The sequence below is a fragment of the Eulemur rufifrons genome, chromosome 29 (assembly GCF_041146395.1).
Source record: "Eulemur rufifrons isolate Redbay chromosome 29, OSU_ERuf_1, whole genome shotgun sequence".
Classification (NCBI taxonomy): domain Eukaryota; kingdom Metazoa; phylum Chordata; class Mammalia; order Primates; family Lemuridae; genus Eulemur; species Eulemur rufifrons.
Window position 1 is genome coordinate 21409796 of NC_091011.1, and position 25426 is coordinate 21435221.

The following is a 25426-nucleotide window of genomic DNA, read 5'->3' on the forward strand; positions in this document are numbered from 1 at the left end:
TTAAAAAATAAGAACAGCCCTAGAGGTATCACACTTCCTGATTTCCAAACTTATTACAAAGCTACAGTAATCAAAACAATACGGTACTGGCATAAAGACAGACATATAGAACAAAGGAATAGAAAAGAGAGCCCCAAAATAAACTGTCATATATATGGCCAAATGATTTTTGAGCAGCATGTCAAGACATGTCTTGCAAGGCATTTACAGGTCACCTATTGGCTCAGGAAATTGTCACGAATTGTTGGATTGGTTCACGCACCAATTCCCTGTCGAGGGAAACCTGATTTGGGGACACATCAGTGTAACTTCATATGTCTATTCATAGCCTTTGTGTGTCCATTTGGATTTTCTATAATAAATTTGAAAGAGCTCCTCATATATTTTAGCTAATGACCGCACTGAATATCACATTTGAAGCAAATATTTCACTATGCTGTTATTTTTATTTCCACTGTGTTTTTTTCCATTACTTCAAAGCTAAAATAATTTTATCAGATACAGTTTCAAAATTCAACCTAGTTAACTACCTGACAGTGTTGAATCCTAACTCTACACTTTCTACCTCTGCACCGTTGGGCATGTTGCTATATTCTCTGGGCTTCCTATTTGTCCACAAAACAATGATGGGAACACCATTTATTCAGTTTAAGATTAAATCAATTCTTGTTAAGGGCTTGGCTCAATGACTGGCACATAACAAGTGCTCAGTGTACGTTAGCTTTTGTTTTCATTTCCAGCACCCAAACCTTGGTCAAGACAATGTACGTTGAGTATGTTTTAAGCATGGCTCCATGCTCTGGAAAACTGGAGAATTTATGTGGACACTTGCTTTTTTCCAAAAATGGATGAATCCTATTACTACGTAATGAGCAACCGCTCTGTGTCTAGTCACTGGGGACCTACAAATTCGGCTGGCAGAGGTTCCCTTGCGTCCAGCTGAGAGGACCGCGAAGGGGCAGTCCCGGCCGGAAGGTGGGAGCGGCCGGCAGGTGCCCTCCCCCCTCCCCCCCACCAGGAAGCGCCCTCGGGCTCCAGCCGCAGGCCCCCGCCCCGCCTCCCGGCCGCCGCCAGGGGGCGCGCCCCAACCACCGACAGCTGCGGGCCGGGCGGCGGGGCCGGGGGACTCCAGCACCGCCTTGGGCGCAGCTGCGGGGATCGGGGGGCGCTTGGCCTTGGCTGTGACTGCGGCCCCAGCCGAAGCGGGCTGCGGGGCGGCGGCGGGAGGGGGCGCTGCGGGGCTGGGCGGGCGCCGCGCGGAGGAAGTACCCTCTTGGCCGGCGTTGGAGCCGCGCCGTAGGGGCCGCCGGAGCTGCGCCGCGGGGGCAGCTATGTCGTCCCGGCCGGGGCGCGACGACTCGGGAGCGGGGGGCGCGCGGCGGCCGCGGGAGCCGCCCGAGCAGGAGCTGCAGCGGCGCCGCGAGCAGAAGCGGCGGAGGCACGATGCGCAGCAGCTGCAGCAGCTCAAGCACGTGGAGTCCTTGTGAGTCGCCGCCCCGACTCGCGGCCGCGGGACGAAGCGGGCCCGGGGTCGTGGGGCACCATGCTTGGCGCGTTCGGCCGGGCCCTCGGAGCACCCGCGAGTGGACAGAGGCCCTGGCCGCCCGGCCCTTAGCCCGCCGGGCCCCAGTAGGAGCCCGGTCCCGGCGACTGAAGTCGGCGTCGCGGGGATTGGACAGCAAGCCCTTCCTCCGGGTGGGAGCTAAAGGTCGCGGTCCCTCGGCGCCCTTGGAGCCGGGCCTCGGCCTGGGAGGGGGCAGTGGAAGCAGGGCGCACGTGGGTGGGGCTTCGGCCGCCCAGAGGAGCGAGGCAACGGCTTTCATTCCCGGCGCGGCAACTTTGGTGCTGGGCTTTGCCACTGTTGGGAGGAGCTAAGCGTTATCCGGCGCGCGACCAGTGTTTGTGGGCTGACAGCTAAGTTCAGCTGAGCTCGTTGGTCCCAGTCATTTCACCTCGTAGGTCTGGGGGCCCACAGTGAAGTGGAGAAAACGCTTACTCTTTTCATCCTCTGCTGTGAAAAAAGGGAGAGGAAACGAGGCCTATAATGTTAGTGTGGCCGGAGGAGAAGAGAGAAGGGGCGAGGGATCGGCCGAGGGGCCGTGAGGTAGAAGAGAGCGTAGACCTGTTCTCTCCGGGCCTGAGGACTTTTTACCAGCAACCGCGGGGGGAAGCTCAGAGAGGCCAAATGCTGCGCAACATGAAGGGGAATTTTAGGGCCAGCGTCAAGTGTTCTTCACGGGCCAGCATGGCCTGATGTGGGCGGCCAGAGCTCCGGAGGGTACTACGAGAGTCCAGATAACCTGGGAGAGGAGCGTGGTGTAAAGATTCAAACGTCGGGGAGGGAAAAATGGCATCCGTCTACCCTTCTAGGTTCTTTGGTTGGGCTACAATTAAATGGTCGTAAGATAGATTAATCGTAGAAAAAACATTTTTAATTACATACCCGTGCCCGGGAGAGCCACAAAAATAGGAGACTGGTCGGAAGGCTGGTGGGTAGAGGCTTGGGGCTTCTGGGGGGTGGTGGAGACATATGGCAGGGTAAGGGGAGGAAGCAGTATGGTAAATAAAGTTGCTGTATTATGCAGTGTTATGCAGGTTAAGTCTCTATGGTGATAAAAGTTGTCTCCGGACAGCTGTCTTCCTGATACAAATACCTTTCATAATGAAAATGTCCTTAATAGATGTAAATTTCTCTTTACAAAAGGGGAGTCTTATACATTATTTTAGGCAGTTGAGGGGGAGGTGAAGAAGTTTTCCTGCCTTAGCTGGTTCTCAAATGTCTTTTAGCTCAAAATTATCAATATGCCAGGGTGGCATATTTTGGAGAGGTGTGTTCTGGTCTTCTGCAGTCATTTCTTGGGGTGGTGTGTCCTGATCCCCAACACAAACCTCAGGTGGGAGGTTAGATTAGCAGACTTTTCAGTTATCTGTGATTCTGTAATTAGCCATAGAAGCTGAACTTTTATAATTGGTGATCTAAAGGAAAGAGCTGATGCAGAATTAGTTAATTTTATAAAATTAATAAAAGTAAAGAGTTTATTTGGGCCAAGTTTGAGGACTGAAACCTGGGAACATAGATTCAAGCTGCCCTGAATATATACTCTGATTTGCCAGCAGTTACAAAAGTGTTTTTAAAGGAAAAGGAGAGGCAGTTCCTAAGTTGTTTACCAAGAATTTACATCAAAATAACATAAGCTATTGATTGGCTATACATTATTTTTCTTTGTATTGCGATGACAACCCAAGATAAAAGGCTGAAGTGAAGATCTCAATCAATGGAGATTTATTAAGCCAAAGTTTGAGGGGAAGCTCAGGAAAAACACAAGCCACAGATGCATCTATGACAATTTTTCTGAAGTGGGATTTGGGAAATCAGTATTTAAAGTGGAGAGGGCATATAAAAAGAGAAGGGGGTGGGCAGCTAGTCTAATGGCAGCTAGTCTTACAGAATGTACATTTTACATAAGGTGAATGTTTGAAGAGAACAGGGAGTGAAGGAAGCATCAATTATGCATATGTCCCTGGGTAGGTGAAAGAATGATTTATCTTGTCTCAGTTATGCACCTGGCAAGATAAACTTGTAATCAACGTTGTTAGTATGGAAGGGAACAGACTAGTTTTAGGAGCTAGACTTAGCCTTTACACTCAAAGTTACAATTTGCATGGCCTTGTTTATGGTAGGCCAGGAAGGAATTTTCTTATAAATGATCTGTGAAAGCAGTGCATGTAGATGCCTAAGGCCTTTTACCTTTTTGGGGGGATCTGGCTGATGAATTATGTTGGTAAGAGCTTACTGCAGGGGGCATTTTTGAGGCAAGAAGGTAGGCTAACTTTATTTGGAAGGTTATGATATAGATTGTGCTGTAGAGGATGGAAGTGAGTGCTGGAGAATGAGGATTTGATTCTGTTGCTGGAGGAGGGGAGCTTACCACTGAAGTCAGTTTCTTGAGAAAGGTATCTAGGGCTCTTTACACAGCCTTTTTCTTTTTTTCTTTATAAATGGTCTTTTAGAACCTGCTTGTTCTCACTAACTGCATAGCAAACCTCTGTAAACCACTCAATGTTAGGATCTCGCCCCTCAATCTTAGCAAATCCTGTCTCAGTGAGAGGAAAGGCTTTAGCTAATTGTTTCGTCGTGAACTTTTGTTGGCTCTGGAATCTTCTGATTCTTAATGTTGTGTTTCTATCAGCTGCTTGTCTGTCTATAATAATGGCCGCTAGCCTAAAGATGCTACACCGATGTACTGCTTATGCCATGTGGGTTTGTTTACATGTGCAGAAAAAACTAGTTCTGGCATTATTAATTTAATTATGTAGTTATAAATCGTCCTCATGGGGAGGCTTGGTGGCCCATTTCATAAGTATAGAACGCCATGAGTCAGGTTATCTTTAACCCAGTATTGCCTGTAATTTTATCTCACATCAATGGGAAGGCTTATTCCTAGGTAAGCTCATCCCAAGTCAGAGGGAAAAAGGAGAGATACTGTGGTTTAAGAAGTTAGTGAGGTCTCAAGGCCAAATTCATTGGCAACACAAAGGTACAGAACAAGGGGATCTCAGTCAGGCCATCCACTCACAAAGCAGCCTGGGCAGGTTAGGGTATTTCTAAGCATCTAGCTGTCATGATTAGTTTTTTTGTTGTCAGCTTTAGATATCTGGAAATACAAAGCATAATCAATTTAAGAATCAAAAATATGACACAAATAAGGACAATTATTAACAAAACAGTTTGAAATCCAGATCTGAAAAGTGGTTCCTATTCCTGAAGGTAACCAAAGAACTATTTTATCTGCTCCTTGTCCCTATCTGAAGAATGAGGTGTTGAAGATCTCTGGTAATGAGGTGTCCACTCATGTGGAGCTACCTGATGTGGTCCCTTCCAACATGATTGGAAGGAATCCTTTGTTTGATGGCATTTTTCCAAAAATCTCCAGGGTGAAGCCATAATCTTTGATATCTTTGTCTCCTGGGAGCTTGCTATTAAAAGAAGCCTTAATTAATTTAGAATTTTTAGTGAGAAGCTTATAAGGCCTTGGCAATAAAGAATATCACCTTTAAGGAGAGCTGATTGGTAGGCTCCTTCATCCAGGTACTTGGGCCTTCCCATTATTTCATAGGAAGAAAACTGATGTTTTCCGAACAGGGTAGAATATAAGTTAAGCAAACGGAAGAACCTTAAGCCAGGTAAGATTAAAAGTTTCTGTAAGCTTTGCCAGTTGATTTTTTATTATCCCATTTGTGTGTTCCAACACTCCAATACCCCGGAAGACTGAGGGTGGTATGCAGAATGGGAATGCTGATATATGCAATCTCAGTTAGCTTTGACCACACAAAATATGATGTCTATAAACATTGTATAACCTGTTAGAATTTTTTCCATTGTCTTTCTTTCCGGAAATTTCTATATCCATTCAGTTTTCTCTGCTATTCTTTTTTTAATCCCTTCAACTTAAAAAGACCCTTTAAAACCTCTAGACAAAATTACTTTTCCTTTAACAAAGGCCACATCTCATACCTTCTTTATAACCTTTTAATTTTTTTTTACCAAAATCACATCCTATTTTTCTTATACACCCTATATACAGAATTCTTTATCTTATGTCTATAGTTTTAGTTGTATATATTAAGTATAATTTTAACTTTTAGTAATCTTAATTTCTAATGAAAAACCTAGGAAGTAATTTTAACTGTTTTATATCAGTATTTGTAGATGAAAACCATTTCATAATTTTAGAAAGATGTTTGCTCAATTCTGTTATTAACTGATCTAAATATATTTAGCTTCTTTACCATATAAAAATAAGATGCCAAAGTATAGAAACTTAAACTTATGTTTAATGATTAATGTTTCAGTATTTTAACTTACTTAGAAATGTCTCAGACGTTTCATAAATATCTATTATTTAATCATAACACAACTTTAAGGTTAAGTTACTGAAAAAGATTTTTGAAGCTATTAAAATCTCATTATAAACTTTTATCCGGTTGACATTCTTTTATGCTTGAATTGTTCATTAAACAACGCTAGCCATTGTCCTAAGTTATTTACTTGTTAATCATATTTGCAGTCTGCAACTGTTAGGCAGTTGTCTCTTAAGCAAGAGCCCTAAAGTTAAATAAATACATGGATATTTTGCTGATCAGAAGACATAGCTGTTTTCATTAAACCAACAGTATTAAACTAGTCTCATTGACCGAATATTTACCCAAGTCATGTGAACCAAAAGGCATTTGAATTAGTTTCTATTTTTCTGATAAAATATTTTTTAAGCACTTAACTTCTTTTAAGCCAACTAAGTAGAGCTCTTTCATATGCTTTAGTAGTGAAATATCACGTACACATAACACATATAAACATGTAGGCATACAGGCACAGACAGAAGCAAATCTTACAGCTTTTATAAGATTCTTCCTTGTCAGTTTTCAAATAATTTGTACCCCCTGTTTAGACTATCCATCTCTTTCTTGACCCTGCTACGTTGCCCTAAACAATTGTTAGCTGAGCAAACCTAAATTTACACTTCCAAAGACTGGACTCACCTCGTAGGTAAAACTACATAGAAAATTTATATCTCAAAGGCACAGAATTTAGATGTAAATACCATTGTTTTCTGAGACAAAGAAGAACAAAGGACCACAAGGATAATGCAGACTTCTTACCTGTTATAGTCAGAAGTCAAACTACACAATAAACACACTCTCATTCCCATTTCCAAGTCTGATATATTTGATAGTTAAATATTACTTTAAACTTTGAGAAATATCTTTTCTAACATGCTATATAAACTAATGAGATTTTTAGCCCTAGGGAAAAAAGCATCAGCCATCTCACTTTAAACTTATGGAAAGTATTGTAAAATGGACTATTTAGGAAATGCCATTACTGATAATAATAGAATTCAAAATGTGCAATTCCATGACACTGTTTTCCTATCTAGGCAAAGACACTTACCTATTTTTCAGAAATTTGGAACTGTGTTCATATGTTTGTTCCTTGTACAACTTCTATGACAAAAATAACGTATTGTTGGATTATTAGATATTTACGTAGACTTTACCACCTCCCTTCCAAACTCTCTTAGGCCTCTATGCATACATAAGATATAGTACTAATATTTTTAATGAATGGCTACAGATGGATTGTATCGTATTCCCCAGTTGTGCAAATTTCCATCGTTTTTGCTAAGTTAAGCCCTATGTAATGCCACAGCTTTCCACTAGAAAATATGTTAAGCATCTGCTTTGGGAAAACACTGTGCCATACCTAGTAACCCAGTTGTTTACTGTGTAATCTTCAGAGGGTAGGTTCTCCTCTGTCTCTTAGAAAAGCTCTGGATTATTGAGAGTGAGAGTGAGAGTAATCTTTTGGAAGGGTTCACAGATGAAGCCAAAGGGGAGTCTTTCTTGCTGTTTCAACTTGTTGCATTTCTTCTCTATCACCTGGCAAAGTTCTTTGCTCCCACACCTTGGAGATGGGCAGAAGGAAGAGCATTTCACTTCAGCTTTAGTCTATTCTCCCTAATCCTTCCTCCCTCAATATTTACTCTATTTCAAAGGGCCTTTTTTAAATTTAATTTTTAAAAATTTATTTATTTTCCATTTCAAAATATTATGGGGGTACAAATATTTTTGCTACATGGATACCTTGTATAATGCTTGTAGTGTGGACTTTTAGTGTGTCCATCACCAGAATAGTGTTCACTGTACCCAATAAGTAAGTTTTTACCCCTCACACCCACCCCCTCCTTGGTTTCCAGTGTCCTTTATATCTCTTTGTGCCCATGTGTCCCATCATTTAGCTCCCAATTATTAGAGAATACATGCAGTGTTTGTTTTTCCATTCCTGATATAGTTCATTTAGGATAATGGTCTCCAGTTCCATCCAAGTTGCTGCAAAAGACATTATTTCATTCCTTTTTATGGCTGAGTAGTACTCCATGGTGTATATACACCACATTTTCTTTATTCACTCATGAATTGATGGGCACTTAGGTTGATTCCACATCTTTGCAATTGTGAATTGTGCTGTGATAAACATTTGAGTCCAGGTGTCTTTTTGATAAAATGACTTATTTTCCTTTGGGTAGATACCCAGTAGTGAGATTGCTGGATCAAATGGTAATTTATTTATTTTTCAGAGACAGGGTTTTGCTATGTTGCCCAGGCTGGTCTTGAACTCCTGGCCTCAAGTGATCCACCTCGGCCTCCGGAGTAGCTGGGACTGTAGGCACTGACAACTGCACCCAGCCCAAAGAGTCCTTAAAGTCAGTTCATAAGGAATGGGTCTGGATGTAGGAAACCTCATTCTAAAGTATTAAAATGAGTATTTTCCTGGAGGTTTAGAGGGCAAAAGGACAGATCTGAGCTATAACTGTTTATATCTTACTCTTTGTGAGGGAGGTGCAAATCCCTTTAAAAGCCTAAAAGTTACTCTTTGAGGGCACAGATACCTGCAGAATTTCCTTCCCAGCTTGCTGCTTGTCCCAAGTGCAGACTTGCATGCTCAGTATTCTCGGTGTTACCTGGGGTTCATTCCCTGGATGGAAATAAGGAAAGCCTGGCCAGTTTCTGATGGTTGCAGCTGAGCACAGGCAAGACAAGCTTTCTGCTCTCCCCAGTTTATTCCTGGTCTGTGTAGGTGAGGGAGAAATGTCTTCCCCCACCCTTCTACTTAATCTTTCTCCGTTAGATACTTTATTAGCAAAGCCATCCTTTCATAAGTAACTTGCCTAAAGTACATAGTAGTGAGACTGAATCAGAATTCAAACCAAAAGTCTTTTCCTCCAAAGCCCACTAAGTTTCTACTCTGCCTTGCTTTACCTCTGCGGGATTCACATTCACACTGATTTAGAACCTGAGAAAGTTCTTGCTAGAATTTGGAGTGCTATCATAAGAGCGCAGAACATCTCCTTTTATCAAGATAGTTATAAAGAGTTACATGAGCACTTCTGAGGACAGTTTTAATTTTATGCTTTTTTAAATATAAGTAGGAATGTTTTTATGCTCTTAGTTCTCCCTTCTGGTGCCTGGCATAGTAATTGTTGACTGGTTACTTGTGCAAGGAGTAAATTTTTAAGTTGAACCTTCAATATTTTCTGAAGATTAAGTTTAGTTTTGCCTGTTGTACCTGTTCCTTTTTTGTAGGGGGAAATACCAAGTTGATTAGGGGTAGAATGGGGATTTTATTCCTGAAACAACTGCAGAAGTAACATTGCATATTTAAAACCGAAACACAGAAATCTCTGTTAATTCTGACAGAGATGAGTTCCTAATAGTGCATTTTTGGCTCCATTTTTCTTTCTTAGTGCCAAATTACCTTTGGTTTTTATTTTCCGAAATATATTAACCTGGACTTACTATACCAACAGAGGTGTAATGGAGATACCATTAATTTCATTTTTCTTTTCTTTTTTTTTTTTTTTTTTTTGAGACAGAGTCTTGCTCTGTTGCCTGGGCTAGAGTGCAATGGCGTCAGCCTAGCTGACAGCAACCTCAAACTCCTGGGCTCAAGCGATCCTCCTGCCTCAGCCTCCCGAATAGCTGGGAGTACAGGTATGCGCCACCATGCCTGGTTAATTTTTATATATATATATATATTTTTAGCTGTCCAAATCATTTCTTTCTATTTTTAGTGGAGACAGGGTCTCGCTCTTGCTCAGGCTGGTCTTGAACTCCTGACCTCGAGCGATTCTCCCACCTTGGCCTCCCAGAGTGCTGGGATTGCAGGCGTGAGCCACCGCACCTGGCCTCATTTTTCTTTTTATTACTAAAAAACATTGTGTAAGTTTGTGCATTGTGCATGTAAATGTGAAAGGGATGAAAAATAAAGGTCCTTCCCAGTTATGATCCTTAGTTCTGCACTAGAGACAAGCATGAAACCGGTTTCTTAAGTATCCTTCCAGAGATAGTCTGTGTGCATAAAGGTGTGTGTGTATTCGGGCACACCTCAGAAATGTCACAGGTGTGGTTTCAGATCATAGAAATAAAGTAAGTATTGCAATAATGCAAGTTACACAAATTTTGGGGTTTCCCAGTGCATACAAAAGTTATGTTTACACTATACTGTAGTCTGTTCCATGTGTAATAGCATTATGCCTAAAAAATGCACATACCTTAATTATTAATAAAAAATACTTTATTGCTATAAGATGCTAACAATCATCAGAGCCTTCAGTGAGTGGTAATCTTTTTTTGCTGGTGGAAGGTCTCGCCTTGATGTCAATGGCTGCTGACTGTTCAAAGTGGTGGTTGCTGAAGGTTGGGGTGGCTGTGGCAATTTCTTAAAATAAGACAACAATGAAGTTTGCCACATCACTTGCCTGCCTTTCATGAAAGATTTCTCTGTAGCACATGATGCTGTTTGATAGTATTTTACCTGCACTAGAACTTCTTTCAAACTTGGAGTCAATCCCCTCCAACCCTGCTGCTGCCTTATCACCTAAGTTTGTGGAATATTTAATATTTTAAATCCTTTGTTGAGCCCGGGCGCGGTGGCTCATGCCTGTAATCCTAGCACTCTGGGAGGCCGAGGTGGGAGGATCGCTCAAGGTCAGGAGTTCAAGACCAGCCTGAGCAAGAGGGAGACTCCCATCTCTACTAAAAATAGAAAGAAATTATATGGACATCTAAAAATGTATATAGAGAAAATTAGCCGGGCATGGTGGCACATGCCTGTAGTCCCAGCTACTTGGGAGGCTGAGGCAGGAGGATCGCTTGAGCGTAGGAGTTTGAGGTTGCTGTGAGCTAGGCTGATGCCATGGCACTCTAGCCCTGGCAACAAAGTGAGACTCTGTCTCAAAAAATAAATAAATAAATAAATCCTTTGTTGAAGAGACCTGAGATGTTCAGTTGTCCTTTACTCTTTTTTTTTTTTTTCTTTGTCCATTAGGCATTCACAATTAAAAGCTAAACACCCACTCTGTGTTTGATTGTCAGTAGTATGTTGATACTTAAACATGAGCATCTGGTGCTGATTTTCCAAACGTGGAATCCAGCAGCTTTTTCGGGCCACTTTGGCAGAGTGGTGGAAAGTGAAAATAAACTGGGAGCACAAGCCTAAGTTGTATCCTCAAACCCTGGGGGTCTGAGAGCTCTGTTGCTAAAACCAAGGAAAGCCCCCATGTTCTTTTCCTGCAAGGAACTAGCAGCTCTCAGTACTGAATGCGCCATGGCCTGCGCACCCAGGGATCCTGTCCCCCAAGTCCGGCGCCCTGGTCTGGTGTGGTCAGCTCAGGCCTGGAGACCGGTCACAGAGCAGCAGCAGGGCGGTGGGAGGATCTGGAGCAGGAGGTGCAGGCCCATGGTTGATAGCCCTCTGGGACAGGCCCTTTCCTCTCACCCTGCTCATCCTCCCCTGAGTTCCCCTGACCATGTTGGAACAGAGTGCACCCCCTCCCCCCGGGAGCCTGTTCAGTGTTGAGTAAGTGGACGTAATGCTAGATCAATAACCTGACATAACCACGATGACATTTTGGAACCAGACTAGTCCATGGGTCTTCTTAGTTACATTCTCTGGCAATGTCTCACTTTCCCTTTTCCCCAAAATAAAATGATTGTGCTGAGACAATACGTTAGCTATTATTATAATGAATTAAGTTCTAGATCTCTGCAGGTTGTGGTATAGCATCAGGTTATTTATATGGGATCCTGAGTGCTGGGCATATTCTATTAACTGTTTTAGATGTAATGCAGTGTGTTATGTTCCCATTAACATGGTTGATGAAGTCTTGTTTTTTGTTTTCTAGTTATGAAAAACCTCCTCCTGGGCTTATCAAGGTTAGTGTGAAGTTTGTACTCTTGGTTATTCCAATAGACATACTTGCAGACTCAGTAACTTGTTATGAAAAATGGTTGCATAAGGTTTAAATCTCCTTGCATGAAAACCCTGTGTCTTCCCTGCAGGTGCCAGACGGGTCATAGTTTTTGGCTTTGACACAAGCCTGTGCCTTTGTGGAAATTTCATCATCTGGGTTTCCCTTCCCCAAGGAGGCAGTGCAGGCCGAGTATGTTCCTCGGCCATGGTGCCCCTCCTCTCTCACTGGTGACAGGCATCTTCTCTAAGCTCTGCTATTCCATTTTGCTTGTCTGCCTCACCTGGCTCAGCCCTCTGGACACTCTCTGCTGATTTCTTAAGTATCAGCAGCTCAGAGAACAGTAAACTCTGAGGAGACCTGAGAGCTCGTCCAGTCCAGCCTCCCTGGCCACAGTGGCTGGGTGTTTCTGCACCAGGGAGTCAGAGTGGCAGGCAAAGGCCAAGAAAACTTGTGTTTGGTAACTTTCAATGAAAAAAAAAAAAAGATTTGTAACAAATATTCCATTGTAAATTTAATATTCGTGGAAATCTTTTAAAAATTCAGAAAGTTTAAAAAATGTGTTAATTGTAAATGTAGTCATTCAGTGGTGAAAATGCACGTCGGAGATAAAACGTGTGTGACAGTAAAACATGACTGTGGCCTTCAAGGTATAATAAGCTACTTTGTTATAACATGCTGTTTTTGTTATTCCAGAAAACCTTACTTTAATTCTTATATCTTGTCTCATTCTACATTTTGAGTAGTGAAATTTTTTTTTTTTATCTTAGAATCTAATTTACGTCAAAATTTGGAGCTCACCGGTCATTCTGATATGAAGGATAGATTTCTTTTCTCCTTCACCAATGATTTTTCTCCAAGAACAGCTGTGTCATTTTTGTGGCACATTTATTTCCTGCTTTTTCGATCAGGTATAACTTGTCTTTCTTTCTGGTTCTTGAGGAGGTCATGAAGGATGCCCTTAGGACCCGCAGCCCATGAGAGAGCCAGGTGACGGTGGGCTCCAAAACAGGCAGGAGAGAATTCCAGTGGTCTTTTGCCATGTTGTTTACACCTTGTTTCCTTTGTTTAGGAAGATGAGACTAAGCCAGAAGACTGTATACCAGATGTACCAGGCAATGAACATGCCAGGGAATTTCTGGCTCACGCTCCAACTAAAGGACTTTGGATGCCCCTGGGGAAAGAAGTCAAAGTTATGCAGTGTGAGTGTGGGAAGGTTTCAAGTAACGCTCCCCAATCCATGCAAGTTACATACCGCAGTCCACAAAGTGTGTTCACTTCTTTTACCTAACTTGTTCTGACCACAGTCCTCTTAAAGTCATGGCATGGTCTCCTTTTTCTACATAAGGATGCAGGATTGCTTATGTCAGTTAGAGGCCAAGGAAAGAGGTAGAGCAAAGCTTTGACGCCAGGGCCTCTGATTGCAAGTCCACGGTCTTTCCTCAGGACCGTCACTGCCTTGGGAGTACACTCTTTAGCATATCCTGTAACGAAAAGGACATCCCTTGTAGAAATGCCATGGGAGTAAGGGATGCACTGGAGGACAGGTCTCTCTGTCGGTCACCTTTTGTCACTGGTGTAACCATTATAACCTCACGGAAGCCACCACAGGCCCCAGGGAATGGGTCTGCACAGGTTGAGCTCTCTGTGCATATTCCCTGCCCCACCATAGCAGTAACACCTTCAAGAGTATAACAGAGGCCGGGCGAGGTGGCTCACGCCTGTAATCCTAGCACTCTGGGAGGCCGAGGTGGGCGGATCGTTTGAGCTCAGGAATTCAAGACCAGCCTGAGCAAGAGCGAGACCCCATCTCTACTAAAAATAGAAAGAAATTATATGGACAGCTAAAAATATATATAGAAAAAATTAGCCGGGCATGCCTGTAGTCCAAGCTACTCGGGAGGCTGAGACAGGAGGATCCTTTGAGCTCAGGAGTTTGAGGTTGCTGTGAGCTAGGCTGACGCCATGGCACTCACTCTAGCCTGGGCAACAGAGTGAGACTCTGTCTCAAAAAAAAAAAAAAAAGAGTATAACAGAACACTCTTCAAAAGAGTAAAGCTCTTTTAGTTGGTTATTTTGATGTTTATCTCAACCTCATACTTGTATTACTGCTCCTTGATTTTTCAGGTTTAGGCATAATTTGGTACTTTGTGCAGTGGAAGAGTTCTCTCTCCTGCTCTCACCACACACGTGTGCACTTGTTATATCTCATTTTCCCAGCAATTATATCATAATTTTACTTAGATATGTCTTCAGTATGTATTGTGATTATGTTCAGAGCTAAGTCATAATCTACGTAATGTCCCCCCTCCCAAAATTAATGGTTGTTCTGTTTTTGTTGTTGTTGAATTTTGTTTTATTGTTGTTATTGTTTTTGCTTTCCATGTGCTGATCTCTAGTTCAACCTCATTGTTCCCAAGCTTCAGACTTACGACCTTCGATTCAAATACTTGAGCTATTCTGTCAATTTCATCTTTCTGAAGATGGTGCTCCCATATATTGTGGACTGAATGTTTGTTTCCCCCACCCCAACTCTATAATTTGTATGATGAAGCCCTAATCTCTAATGTGATATTTGGAGATGGGGCCTTTGGGAAGTAATTAGAGTTAAATGAGTTCATGAGGGTGGGGCCCTCATGATGTGATTAGTGCCCTTGAAAAGATGGGATACTAAAAATCTCTCTCCCTCTCGTCCCCCTCTTCAGAGTTGCCCCTGGACTTTTAACCAACCCTCCTTATTTTAATTACCCCTTCACTTCTATTTTCAGAAGTATCTGGTGCTACCAGTTGTTTTTGGAAGTTCTGCAAATAGAAATTGAGTTGTTTCTCTGTTCTCGCCTCTGCTGCCTTAGAATTCAACTTTCTGTGGGTCAACTATTCATGTAGTATTCATCTAGCTGCATTATGATGTTCCACATTTTTTTGTATTTGACTTATTTATTTATTTACTTATTTTTTAGACAACATGGTGATGGGATTGACTCTTTTTTGGTTTTTCTGTCCTTTTGTGTTTATGGCTTTTTAAAAAAATATTGTTATTGTGATTGATTTTGTATATCATGAAAATCACCCTGAAACAAGTGCATAATGCAATGATTTTTAGTAAATACCAAGTGTTTGCAACCATTACCATAAATAAGCATTAGAACATTTTCATCCCCCCCATCACCCCGTTTCCAGTTCATTTTCATTCCATTTATAGCTCCAGGCAACCATTAATCTACTACCTTAATGAATTGGCTTTTCTGGACGTATCATATTAATATAAATGGATTCATATTATTTTTGTTTTCTTTCACTTGTGATCTGTCTTCTTTCATTTAGCATAATGTTTTTGAGGTCTGCCAATGGCATAGTTCATTATTTCCACCTTCTGCTTGCTTTTGGTTTGGGTTAGCCTTTTTCCTGATTTTTAAAATGAAAGCCTAGATTATTTATTTGAGATCTTTCTTCTATTCTAATATAGACATTTAAAGCTATAAATTTCCTTCTAAGCACCACTTTATCTGCCTTCCATAGATTTTGATATGTTGTGCTTTAACTTACATTCAGATCCAAATATTTTCTAATGTCCCCTTTGACATATTAGACCCATGGGTTATTTACAAGCGTGTTGTTCCATTTCTACAAATTTGTGGAGTCCCCAAATTTCCTTGTATAGTTGCTTTATAATTTGAGTCCATTGTGGTTGGAGGACATACTTTGTATAGTTTAAATCCTCTTAACTTTATTAATTCTTATTTCTGGATAATGTTTCATGTCAGCTTCAAAAGAATGTTTATGCTGCTGTTGTTGGGTGGTAGAGTATTTTATAGGTTCAGTTGGTTTATATTGTTAAGTCTTAAAATTTGTTGTTGGTCTCTAGTTCTTTTATCAATTATTGAATATGGAGTACTGAAATCTCTATTATTATTATTGTTGCATTGTTCTTTTTTCCCTTTCAATTCTGTCAGTTTTTGCTTCATCCTTTTGGCACTCTTTTTTCTAATATGTTCATGTTTATAAATGTTATATCTTCTTGATGGATTGATCCTTTTATCAGTACAAAATGTCCTTCTTTGTCTCTTATAACAGTTTTTATCTTAGGTTCTATTTTATCTGAAATTAGTGGAACAACTCTAGCTCCCTTTTGATTACTGTTTGCGCTGTTTATCTCTTTCCATCCTTCAACCTAACTGTGTCTTTTTTTGTTTGTTTTGTTTTGAGACAGTCTCTCTTTGTCCCCCAGGCTAGAGTGCAGTGGCATCATCACAGCTTACTGCAACCTCAAACTCCTGTGCTCAAGCAATCCTCCTGCCTCAGTCTCCTGAGTAACTGCTACTACATGTGCACATGGTCACACCCAACTAATTTTTCTATTTTTTGTAGAGATGGGGTCTTGCTTTTGCTTGGGCTGGTCTCCAACTCCTGGCTTCAAGCAATCCTCCCACCTCGGCGTCCCAAAGTGCTAGAATTACAGGCATGAGCTGCTGTGCCTGGCATCTCTATTTTTGTTTTTTTGTTTTTGGTTTTTTTTTTTGAGACAGAGTCTCACTCTGTTGCCCGGGCTAGAGTGCCATGGTGTCAGCCTAGCTCACAGCAACCTCAAACTCCTGGGCTCAAGCGATCCTCCTGCCTCAACCTCCCGAGTACCTGGGACTACAGGCATGCACCACCGTGCCCGGCTAATTTTTTCTATATATATTTTTAGTTGTCCAGGTAATTTCTTTCTATTTTTTTAGTAGAGACGGGGTCTCATTCTTGCTCAGGCTCGTCTCCCGAACTCCTGAGCTCGAGTGACCCTCCCACCTCGGCCTCCCAGAGTGCTAGGATTACAGGCATGAGCCACCGTGCCCACCCAGCATCTCTATTTTTGAAGGATAGTTTGCTAGCTATAAAATTCTGATTTGATAGTCTTTTTCTTTCAGCATTGTAAATATATCATTCCACTGCCTTCTACCATCTATAGTTTTTTTTTCCTTTAAACCTATGCAGTAAATATATGCCATTCATAGTTTCTGATGACAAGTCTGCCGTTAATCTTATTGGGGATTGAATGTATGTCATGAATTGCTTTCTCTTCATGCTTTCAAAATTCTCGTTATCTTTGGCTTTTAACAGTTTGCCTGTCATATATCTAAGTGCAGATCTCTTTTCACTTATCCTACTTGAAGTTTATTCAGCATCTCAGATTTGTATGTTGATTTTCATCAAATTTGGGAAGTTTTGAGCCATTGTCACTTCAAATATTCTTTCTACCCTTTCTGTCACCGCCCTTCTTGGATTCTCATTATGTGTATGCTTTTATACTTGGGGGTATGCTCAGGTGTCTGTGTGTCTGCGCATTTGTTTTCATTCTTTTGTTTTTCAGAGTGCATGTTTGCTGATTCTTTGTTCCGCCATTTTGAACCCACTGTTAAGACCCCCTAGTGAATTTTTCATTTCCTTTACTGTACTTTTGAAGTCCTGAATTTCTATTTGATTCTTTTTATAATGTATATTTATTTATTGAAAATTTTTATTTTGTGAGACGTCATCTTCATACTTTCCTTTAATTCATTAGGCATGGTTTGTTTTATTTCTTTGATCTCATAACAGCTGATTTAAAATTTTTATCTATTAAGTCTAATATCTGGACTTACTTTACCCTTTCTGTGTTTTGCAATTTTTTGTTGAAAACTGGATGTTTTGGATAATATAATGTGGTGACTTTGGAAATCAGATCATCAGAGCGTACCCTCCTACCCAGAATTTCTTGTTGTTGCTTTTTTTATCTTTACTAAAGTTCCTGGATTAATTCTCTAAATCTGTATTCCCTATAGTGTATAGCCTTTGATGTCTGTGCTCTGGTAGCTTAGTGGTCAGAAATTTCCTTAAATGTTTTGATCCAAGGAGCCTTCTCCTCTTTTCCAAGAGATGATATATATATATATTGGAGCATGCATTCAGTGCTCAGGCAGTTTACTTGTCTGCCTTTGCCTGCACCACTTGCTGGTTGGCACAGGGCCTTCTCAAGCCTTTACCGTGTGTGTGTGCAGCCTCGCACAGATATGCAGCATTCTGATGCTGAGGATTATGTCAGAATTTTTGAAAGCCCGCTTCGCATATCTTGTTCTCCAGATCTTTCTTTTAAATTTTTGGCTGGGTTCTTGTTTGCCCAACTGATAGTGCAGCCTTAGGCAGCTGTGATGTTAAACAGTTGTAGGTGATTGTTTTCAGCAAATATCCTGGGGACCAGGCTTTTCCTGTAGAATGATCATGAAGACCAGTCAATTAACAACACCCTATATGTATGGCTTTTCCAGGGAGCTGTGGGACAGGTCAAATAGTGACAGTGCTCTGGGGTTAGGGCTTTTTGAGTGGCTCAAAATTCAGTATTCCTCCCTGGGTAGCTTCAAGCCTGCTGATGATTTCAAGACTATGGGGGAGCAGGTTGGGAGTCGCCAAGTTCAAATAATCGGATATCCCATTGTTCTTACTGAGGGTTAGTAGTTTTTCTAGAACTAATGCTCCTCAGATTGTGCCAAGCCTTTGGTTAACTTCCAAGGTTTTAAAAAAGTTGATTTGTGTAAGTTCGCAACTATTTTCATTGCTTTAAGGGAGGAACAGATTTATGGAAGTTGGCACTTGGCCATTCACCAGGTAGCTCCTGGCTTACTCCTTTGTAAAGGAATTGTCTTTGTTGTTATATTATTTTTATGGAATCTCAGGAAGGGAAGGAAAAAAGATGTGTATGTTTAGTCTGCCATCTTTATGCAGAAGGTGTTTTTTTTTCTTTAAAGCTTAAAAACCACAGCTGTATTTGATGACATGGTTAGTTGTATTTCACTTTAAGATTTTACATTTCTTTTTATTGACTTGGAAAATAAGAGGATTTGGATTGAGACCAGAGCTAGTTTTGCCATGAAGTTAATGAAGCTTAATCTCAAAGGCCTGTGGGGACCCGAGAAATGTGTTCATATGGTCATATGATATAAAATTTTCCAAGATGTTTTTGTATTTTTCTTACTAAACAGCCTTTTCTCCCTGCCCCTCCCTATCGTGTAATGTAAGCTTTAAGCCCCACAAAACGTGGAACCATTCCAAATGGGAAAAAAAGACACATACTTCTACATACTTTTAAAAGTTTCATCAATTCTAGAATTAGAATTCTATAATTAACTAGAAAAGTTACTTTGTTATGCCTATAAATCACCAATGAATCTCTTAAAATTGAGGTTGTCTATCAGTTTTACTGTGTTGGGCCTGATACCCTACATTTCTAACAATCTCCCTTGTGCTATTGGTTTTCCTGGTCCATGGACCACACTTTGAATGGCATGGACCTCCTTTCCTTTAATGGTAAGAAGATTCTGGGCAGAAATGATATCTTCCAGATATCTGTGCATCAATCCATATTTAATGGCATTTCACATCCCTTCAGTTTTGCTGTAAAAACAGCTATCAGTTTGAAGGAGTGTAGTCATTCTTCCCCATATTTAAATGTTGGAGAAGATAAGGACAGGGACAGCTCAGAGGCAATAAATAGAGAATCCAAAACTTTGGGGTTCTTTAATGGTTTCCTGTATCTAATTCTCAAATAAAAATAAAAAGGGAAAAATTTTCTTTCCCTTTCACTGCATATTTTCTGTAGTTGCCAGCATGGAGCAAAATTGGCAGAACTTACCTATAATTCCTCTTCATGCTTCCTGACCTCCTTGGTTGGAGTTGCTTCATACTGAAACACAGGGTCTCACTCATCATTCCCATACAATTTCCTGATTCGCCTCACATCCAGATGGTTCTGAGAGGATGAAAATGGGCTAGAGAAGTAACATGGATCTCATCCATTCCTGCTTTGCTCACCACTTGCTTTTTCCCAGATCTCTATGCCTGATGTCAAGTCCACTCTCATTGAAATTCCATAAAGATATATGTTTCTCTTTGTTGCCATGGAATATGTATATGCATGTTTTGGTTTTTTTTTTTTTTTTTTTGAGACAGAGTCTTGCTCTTTCACCCTGGCTAGAGTGCCATGGCATCAGCCTAGCTCACAGCAACCTCAAACTCCTGGGCTTACGCGATCCTCCTGCCTCAGCCTCCCGAGTAGCTGGGACTATAGGCATGCGCCACCATGCCCAGCTAATTTTTTTCTATATATTTTTAGTTGTCCAGATAATTTCTTTCTATTTTTTTAGTAGAGACGGGGTCTCGCACTTGCTCAGGCTGGTCTCGAACTCCTGACCTCGAGTGATCCTCCCACCTTGGCCTCCCAGAGTACTAGGATTACAGGCATGAGCCACCGTGCCTGGCCTGTATATGCATTCTTTTGTGCATATCTCCTCCATGTTCCTCATTAAGGCCTTCAGCTACTTCTTCAACCTCTTTAAACAGGACAATTTCCCTATTCTGCAGATAAAGTTGTACTAGGGTTCTGATGGCATTAACATTTTAAGAGAACTTGTGATTTTTTTTTTTAACTTAAGGGTGAGTAACTTGTACAGTGGTTCACCTAATCTGAGAAAGAAGCTATTCTAGTGACATAAATTTATAAATGAGAATCAGACACACTTGATTAATAGAAAAGATTTACTTTGAAAAACATAGTGAAACACATGTTTAAAAAAAGTCATTTTTTGCAGTACTATTGCATTAGATTTCTTTAGATATACTTGATGATGTTAAATTTATTCCTAAAGCTACAAGATTAAAGGATGCTTGAGGAAGCAATTAGGGTACCTCTGTTTTCTGAGATCTTACATGATTCATCCGTAATTGCATTTTCTTTTAGAATTGGAGTTTAATGAAGAAAAACTTCAATATAATTGACTGAGTCTTTACCTTGATTAGGTGAAACTATGTTATCTTACAGAAATGTTTCCTTTTTTGTTTTTAGGTTGGCGTTGTAAACGGTATGGTCACAGAACGGGCGACAAAGAATGTCCTTTCTTTATCAAAGGCAACCAAAAATTAGAACAGTTCAGAGTAGTAAGTAAAACCCCACAATGTCAATTTATATTTATTAGGATGGGTAAAATCAATGCATCAGAAAGTCACTAGTGAACTGAGTGTTCACATAAAATACATTACCAGAAGCCTTTTGGGCAGTGTCTGCTGTTCACTACACCTCTGTTAAAGTGCATTTGTGTGACAAATTAGCTCTTTAAGAATAAACTAACTTTATTAAAGTGTTCTTTGTTTATATCTTGGACCAGTGATTCTTTTCTTAAGGAGACCTTGTTATCTATTCAACTTCCCTTTTGAAACCTATTATATAAAAAGTCGTTAGATAACTAAAATCAGGTTTGTAGTTTCCCAGCCTTTGAAGATTAGATGCCTTTCTATCATAAGCTAGAATTCTATATATTTCCTCTGTAGATGACAAACAGATCTAACATTAGAATGATCTTTGTATCATAACTCACTTTAACAGATTCACCTCCCAGAGGTGTTAATTCACCGTTCTGTAACTGCTTCTGCCAAGTGAGATATGCTGCCATGCGGACATACTGGAGCTATCGGCATACATTTGTCCCTTGGTATCCAGGGGGAATTGGATCCTGGACCCCCTTTGGATACCAATATCCGCAGATGCTTAAGTTCCTTACATAAAATGGTGTAACATTTGTATATAACTTAGACACATCTTCCTTTATGCTTTAAATCATCTCTAGCTTGCTTATAATATCTAACACAATGCAAATAGTTGTTATGCTATATTGTTTAGGAAATAATGACAAAAAAAAAATGTCTGAACATGTTCAATACAGACGTAACCATTTTTTTTTTCCTGAATATTTACAATCCTTAGCTGAATCTCTGGGCATGGAACTCTTGGATACGGAGAACGAACTGCGCATCGAACTGGGGTCAACAGGCGTTCTCTAAACTTTTTAAGGCATTTGAAGTCTTGTGTTTTCATTTTCATAATCTGAACAAAAATTATTCTAGATTAAGCCCTTTTAGGTGAAATGTCAATTTTTATAGATACTATAAACATAGCTTGTTGATAAATCTCAAAACATTAACATTTTTTGACTCAGAAATTCAACTTCCAAAGATATACTTGAAGGATTTAAGAGAACATCAATATGTACACAACAGTATAAGCATAACATTCATGTTTATTTACTTACATGGTTAGTGGAAGCTAAATGTAGGAAACAACCTGATGGTCTAACATGCTAACAAATTACTGTAATATAGAAGCTAGACGTAAGAATCATGTTTTAGAAGAATGTGTAATGTTATGGGAAAATGTTTGTGAAAACATAAGTGAAAAACAGTTACATATGTAATATTGTAATTTTTCATAAATTGTGAATAATGACTAGAAGAAATACAGCAGATGTTAACGGTATTAACTCCGGGTGTTGACATGATACGTTTTTTTAATTTAAATTTTTTTGTAATTTTGAAAATTTCAATAATAAACAGCTATTCTTTTTTAAAAATTGAGATAATTCAATTATTATAACATTTTTCCCTACACATATTCTTATTTTTAAGTACTTTAAGTCACTTTAAATTACCTAACCTAATACAAGAATACATTTGTCATATTAAGCAAAATGAAATCCTCACGGTAAGGTTTTTACAACCAAGTCCAATCTGGCCTCCCTCCCCAGAGTGAGTGTGCAGCAAGTAGTCTGATGTATATATTTCCAGACTTCCGTGGGGTATGTGACATGGATTTTTGAGTACTTTCAAATGGATCATTCTTAGATAACATTTTACAACTCATTTGTTTTCCTTAATACTACCTTTTGGTCATCTATCCCTCTAGAGCAAAGAAAGTTACTTCAATATTGCTAAACTGGAGTGCTGTTTTATAGTATGACTATGCCATGGTTTATGCAATTATTTCCTCATGAAGAATATTCTGTTATTTCATGCAGTTTTCTAATTATGAAATCCTTTTTGTGGCCTTAATGAGTTTCCAGTGATATGACCTTTAAAAAGGATTAGAACATATTGAACATAAGGTTATATCAAACAGTAAAAAAAATAACTGGTTTCTGGAACATGGGGATTTAATTTTATTTAACTAGTGGTCCACGAAGCCTAACCAAACCTTACCCTTCTCTGACCCTTAAGGCACATGAAGATCCCATGTATGACATCATACGAGACAATAAAAGACATGAAAAGGATGTAAGGTGAGGTTGTCCTGATGATAAAAATATCCTCTTAAAGTTTTAAATTATATAAGTTGGAAACAACCATTCTAATATTAGGAGACTTGTGAAATACGGGCAGGGCAGAGTCCTGGCTGAAAGGACCACTGAGGGGAATGGGCAGGCCCACCTTCTTCTACCCAGGGTAGTGTAGGGCTGTGGGCTTGGCCTGGGCCCTAAGAACACTGTCAGCAACCGATGTTATGCTGTCTATTTGTTTGGTACAATTAACTCTTTCATGGGATTTAGTTTATCTTCTCCAATGTCTCTAAGTGTCTGAGCTATTGGTAATAATTATTCTTAGACATGATTAGAGAGAGGGTGAAAAAATGGCAGGGTTGGTTTTTTCATCAATTATAATTGTTAAGGAAGTAGATTGTCTACTTTGAAATTGAGCAGTGGGAAATGGTTTAGTAAAGTATGCATCTGTTAAAAATTATCATTATAGGGACTGTGAGAACATGCAGAAATGTATAGGACAAGGAAAAGAATACAAAATGGCTTGTACACTGGTTATAGTCATACAAAATAGGCATTCATATCAACAAGAATGGGGAGGATAGATAAAAAGTACTGTCTTTGTGACATGGTTATTTGTGACATTCTCCTCCACATTATTTGTGACAGTCCTCCAATAGTGCTTTTAAATCATATATTTATCTTAAAAAACTTTTAAGTTAAAAATCACAGTTCTTTTGATCATTCTCGTATCTTTTAGGATACAGCAGTTAAAACAGTTACTGGAGGATTCCACCTCAGATGAAGATGGGAGCAGCTCCAGTTCCTCAGAATGTAAAGAGAAACAAAAGAAAAAGAAGAAGAAAGAAAAGCATAAGAAAAGGAAGAAAGAAAAGAGAAAGAAGAAAAAACGGAAGCACAAGTCTTCCAAGTCAAATGAGAGTTCTGACTCAGACTGACAAGGATTTGACTCGTTCAACATTCTCTTCTCAAAAATTAAACGCTGTGGCCAAAGAACAGAGAAAGATGCCAGGGAGAGAGTAAGAGGATGGAGACACCGAGAGAGGAGGGCGTGTGGCGTCACAGCTGTGGATCCCACCCACCTGCAGGAGAGTGAGTTGTCTCTTTCTGGGAGCTAGCTCTGGCCAGAGGGTGGCTTCAGGCGGGAAAGCTTATTTGATGTCCTCCTCCCTGCCGGTCACGTGAGTTTATGATTCCTTTGAAATGCCTCCTGCAGGGGGGGCAGGTGGAAGGGAATCTCTGAGGAATGTCTTCCAGGCGCTGCCACAGCTTGTTCCTGCACAGTGGGGCGACTCGATTTCCATCGACTTCAGGTTGGAGTCTCTGTTGTGGTTGAGGATAATAAAAGTTCATTGTTTATTTTTTAAATGTACATTATTTATTTATAAATAATACATGTAATGGTCCAAATTTAAAAGGTACATAAAGTTCAATCATGAAAACTTTTCCTTCTCCCTTTCTACCTTCCCTTTTCCGATGGCTACCAACGGTACAGTTTTTTGTGAAGTCTTCCAGAAATATTCCATATTTCACAAACAAGTATAGGACTTTTCTTACATGAATGCTATATATATTGACCCACACACATTGCTGTATTTTAAACTTAACAGTATGAAACGTACCAGTCGTTGGTATCTGAGGGACATTGGTTCCAGGACCACTTGGTCTACCTTCCGCAGATTCCAAGATTCCACCCGCAGATACATGGGTGCTGAAGTCCCTTATAGAAAATGGTGTAGTATTTGCGTATATTCCTCACTCATCCTCCCATATACTTTAAATCATCTCTAGATTACTTAGAATACCTAATACAATGAAAATAGTTGTTATACTGTATTGTTTAGGGAATAATGACAAGGGAAAAAATTCTGTACATGTTCAGTATAGATGCATCCATCCTCTTTTTTTTAATATTTTTGATCCGTGGTTGGTTGAATTCATGGATACAAAAACTGCTGATAAGGAGGGCCAACTGTTTTTAAATATTGAGTATGTTTGGCCTTGCTGTCATATAAAAAGTATACATCTGTGTTCACCTGACATGATTTGTTGATTTGGAGGGTGAAGGATACCTATAACAGCAATGAAGAATCTTGTTTGGCCACATTGTATTTACCTTGCTTCTTACTGCTAGAGTCCCACAATTTTCAGAGTGATTGACTCAAAAAAAGTTTATGAATATAGGGGGCCAGGCAGGGTGGCTCATGGCTATAATCCCAGCACTCTGGGAGGCCAAGGTGGGAGGATTGCTTGAACCCAGAAGTTGGAGATCAACCTGGGTAACAAAGTGAGACCTGTGTCTACAAAAAATTTTTTAAAAAATTGTCTGCATGGGGTGGTGCATTCCTGTAGTCCTAGCTACTGGGGAGGCTAAGGCAGGAGGATCACTTGAGCCCCTCCAGGAGTTGGAGGCTGCAGTGAGCTATGATGACACCACTGCACTCTAGCCTGGGTGACAAAAGTGAGACCCTATCTCTAAAAAAAAGAATATAGGGGGATTAC

The 25426-nt window shown here is 40.2% G+C and overlaps 1 protein-coding gene across 1 annotated transcript; it reads left to right on the forward strand.

Annotated features, from left to right (window-relative positions):
• The first annotated feature begins 1254 nt into the window (after positions 1 to 1254).
• LOC138377233 (retinitis pigmentosa 9 protein) lies at positions 1255 to 24260 on the forward strand. Its single transcript, XM_069462035.1, has 6 exons — positions 1255 to 1483; positions 11745 to 11775; positions 12883 to 13012; positions 20665 to 20756; positions 22866 to 22927; positions 23664 to 24260. Exons 1-6 carry the CDS (start codon positions 1332 to 1334, stop codon positions 23860 to 23862), a joined length of 666 nt encoding a protein of 221 aa, XP_069318136.1. The 5' UTR covers positions 1255 to 1331; the 3' UTR covers positions 23863 to 24260.
• The last annotated feature ends 1166 nt before the right edge of the window (positions 24261 to 25426 follow it).

Bases quoted from the DNA above. Each gene is read 5' to 3' on its own strand.
- LOC138377233 (XM_069462035.1), top strand. From the start codon at position 1,332: ATGTCGTCCCGGCCGGGGCGCGACGACTCGGGAGCGGGGGGCGCGCGG. The intron at 1,484-11,744 runs GTGAGTCGCCGC...TTTGTTTTCTAG, and splicing joins CTCAAGCACGTGGAGTCCTT to TTATGAAAAACCTCCTCCTG. The intron at 13,013-20,664 runs GTGAGTGTGGGA...TTTTGTTTTTAG, and splicing joins AGAAGTCAAAGTTATGCAGT to GTTGGCGTTGTAAACGGTAT.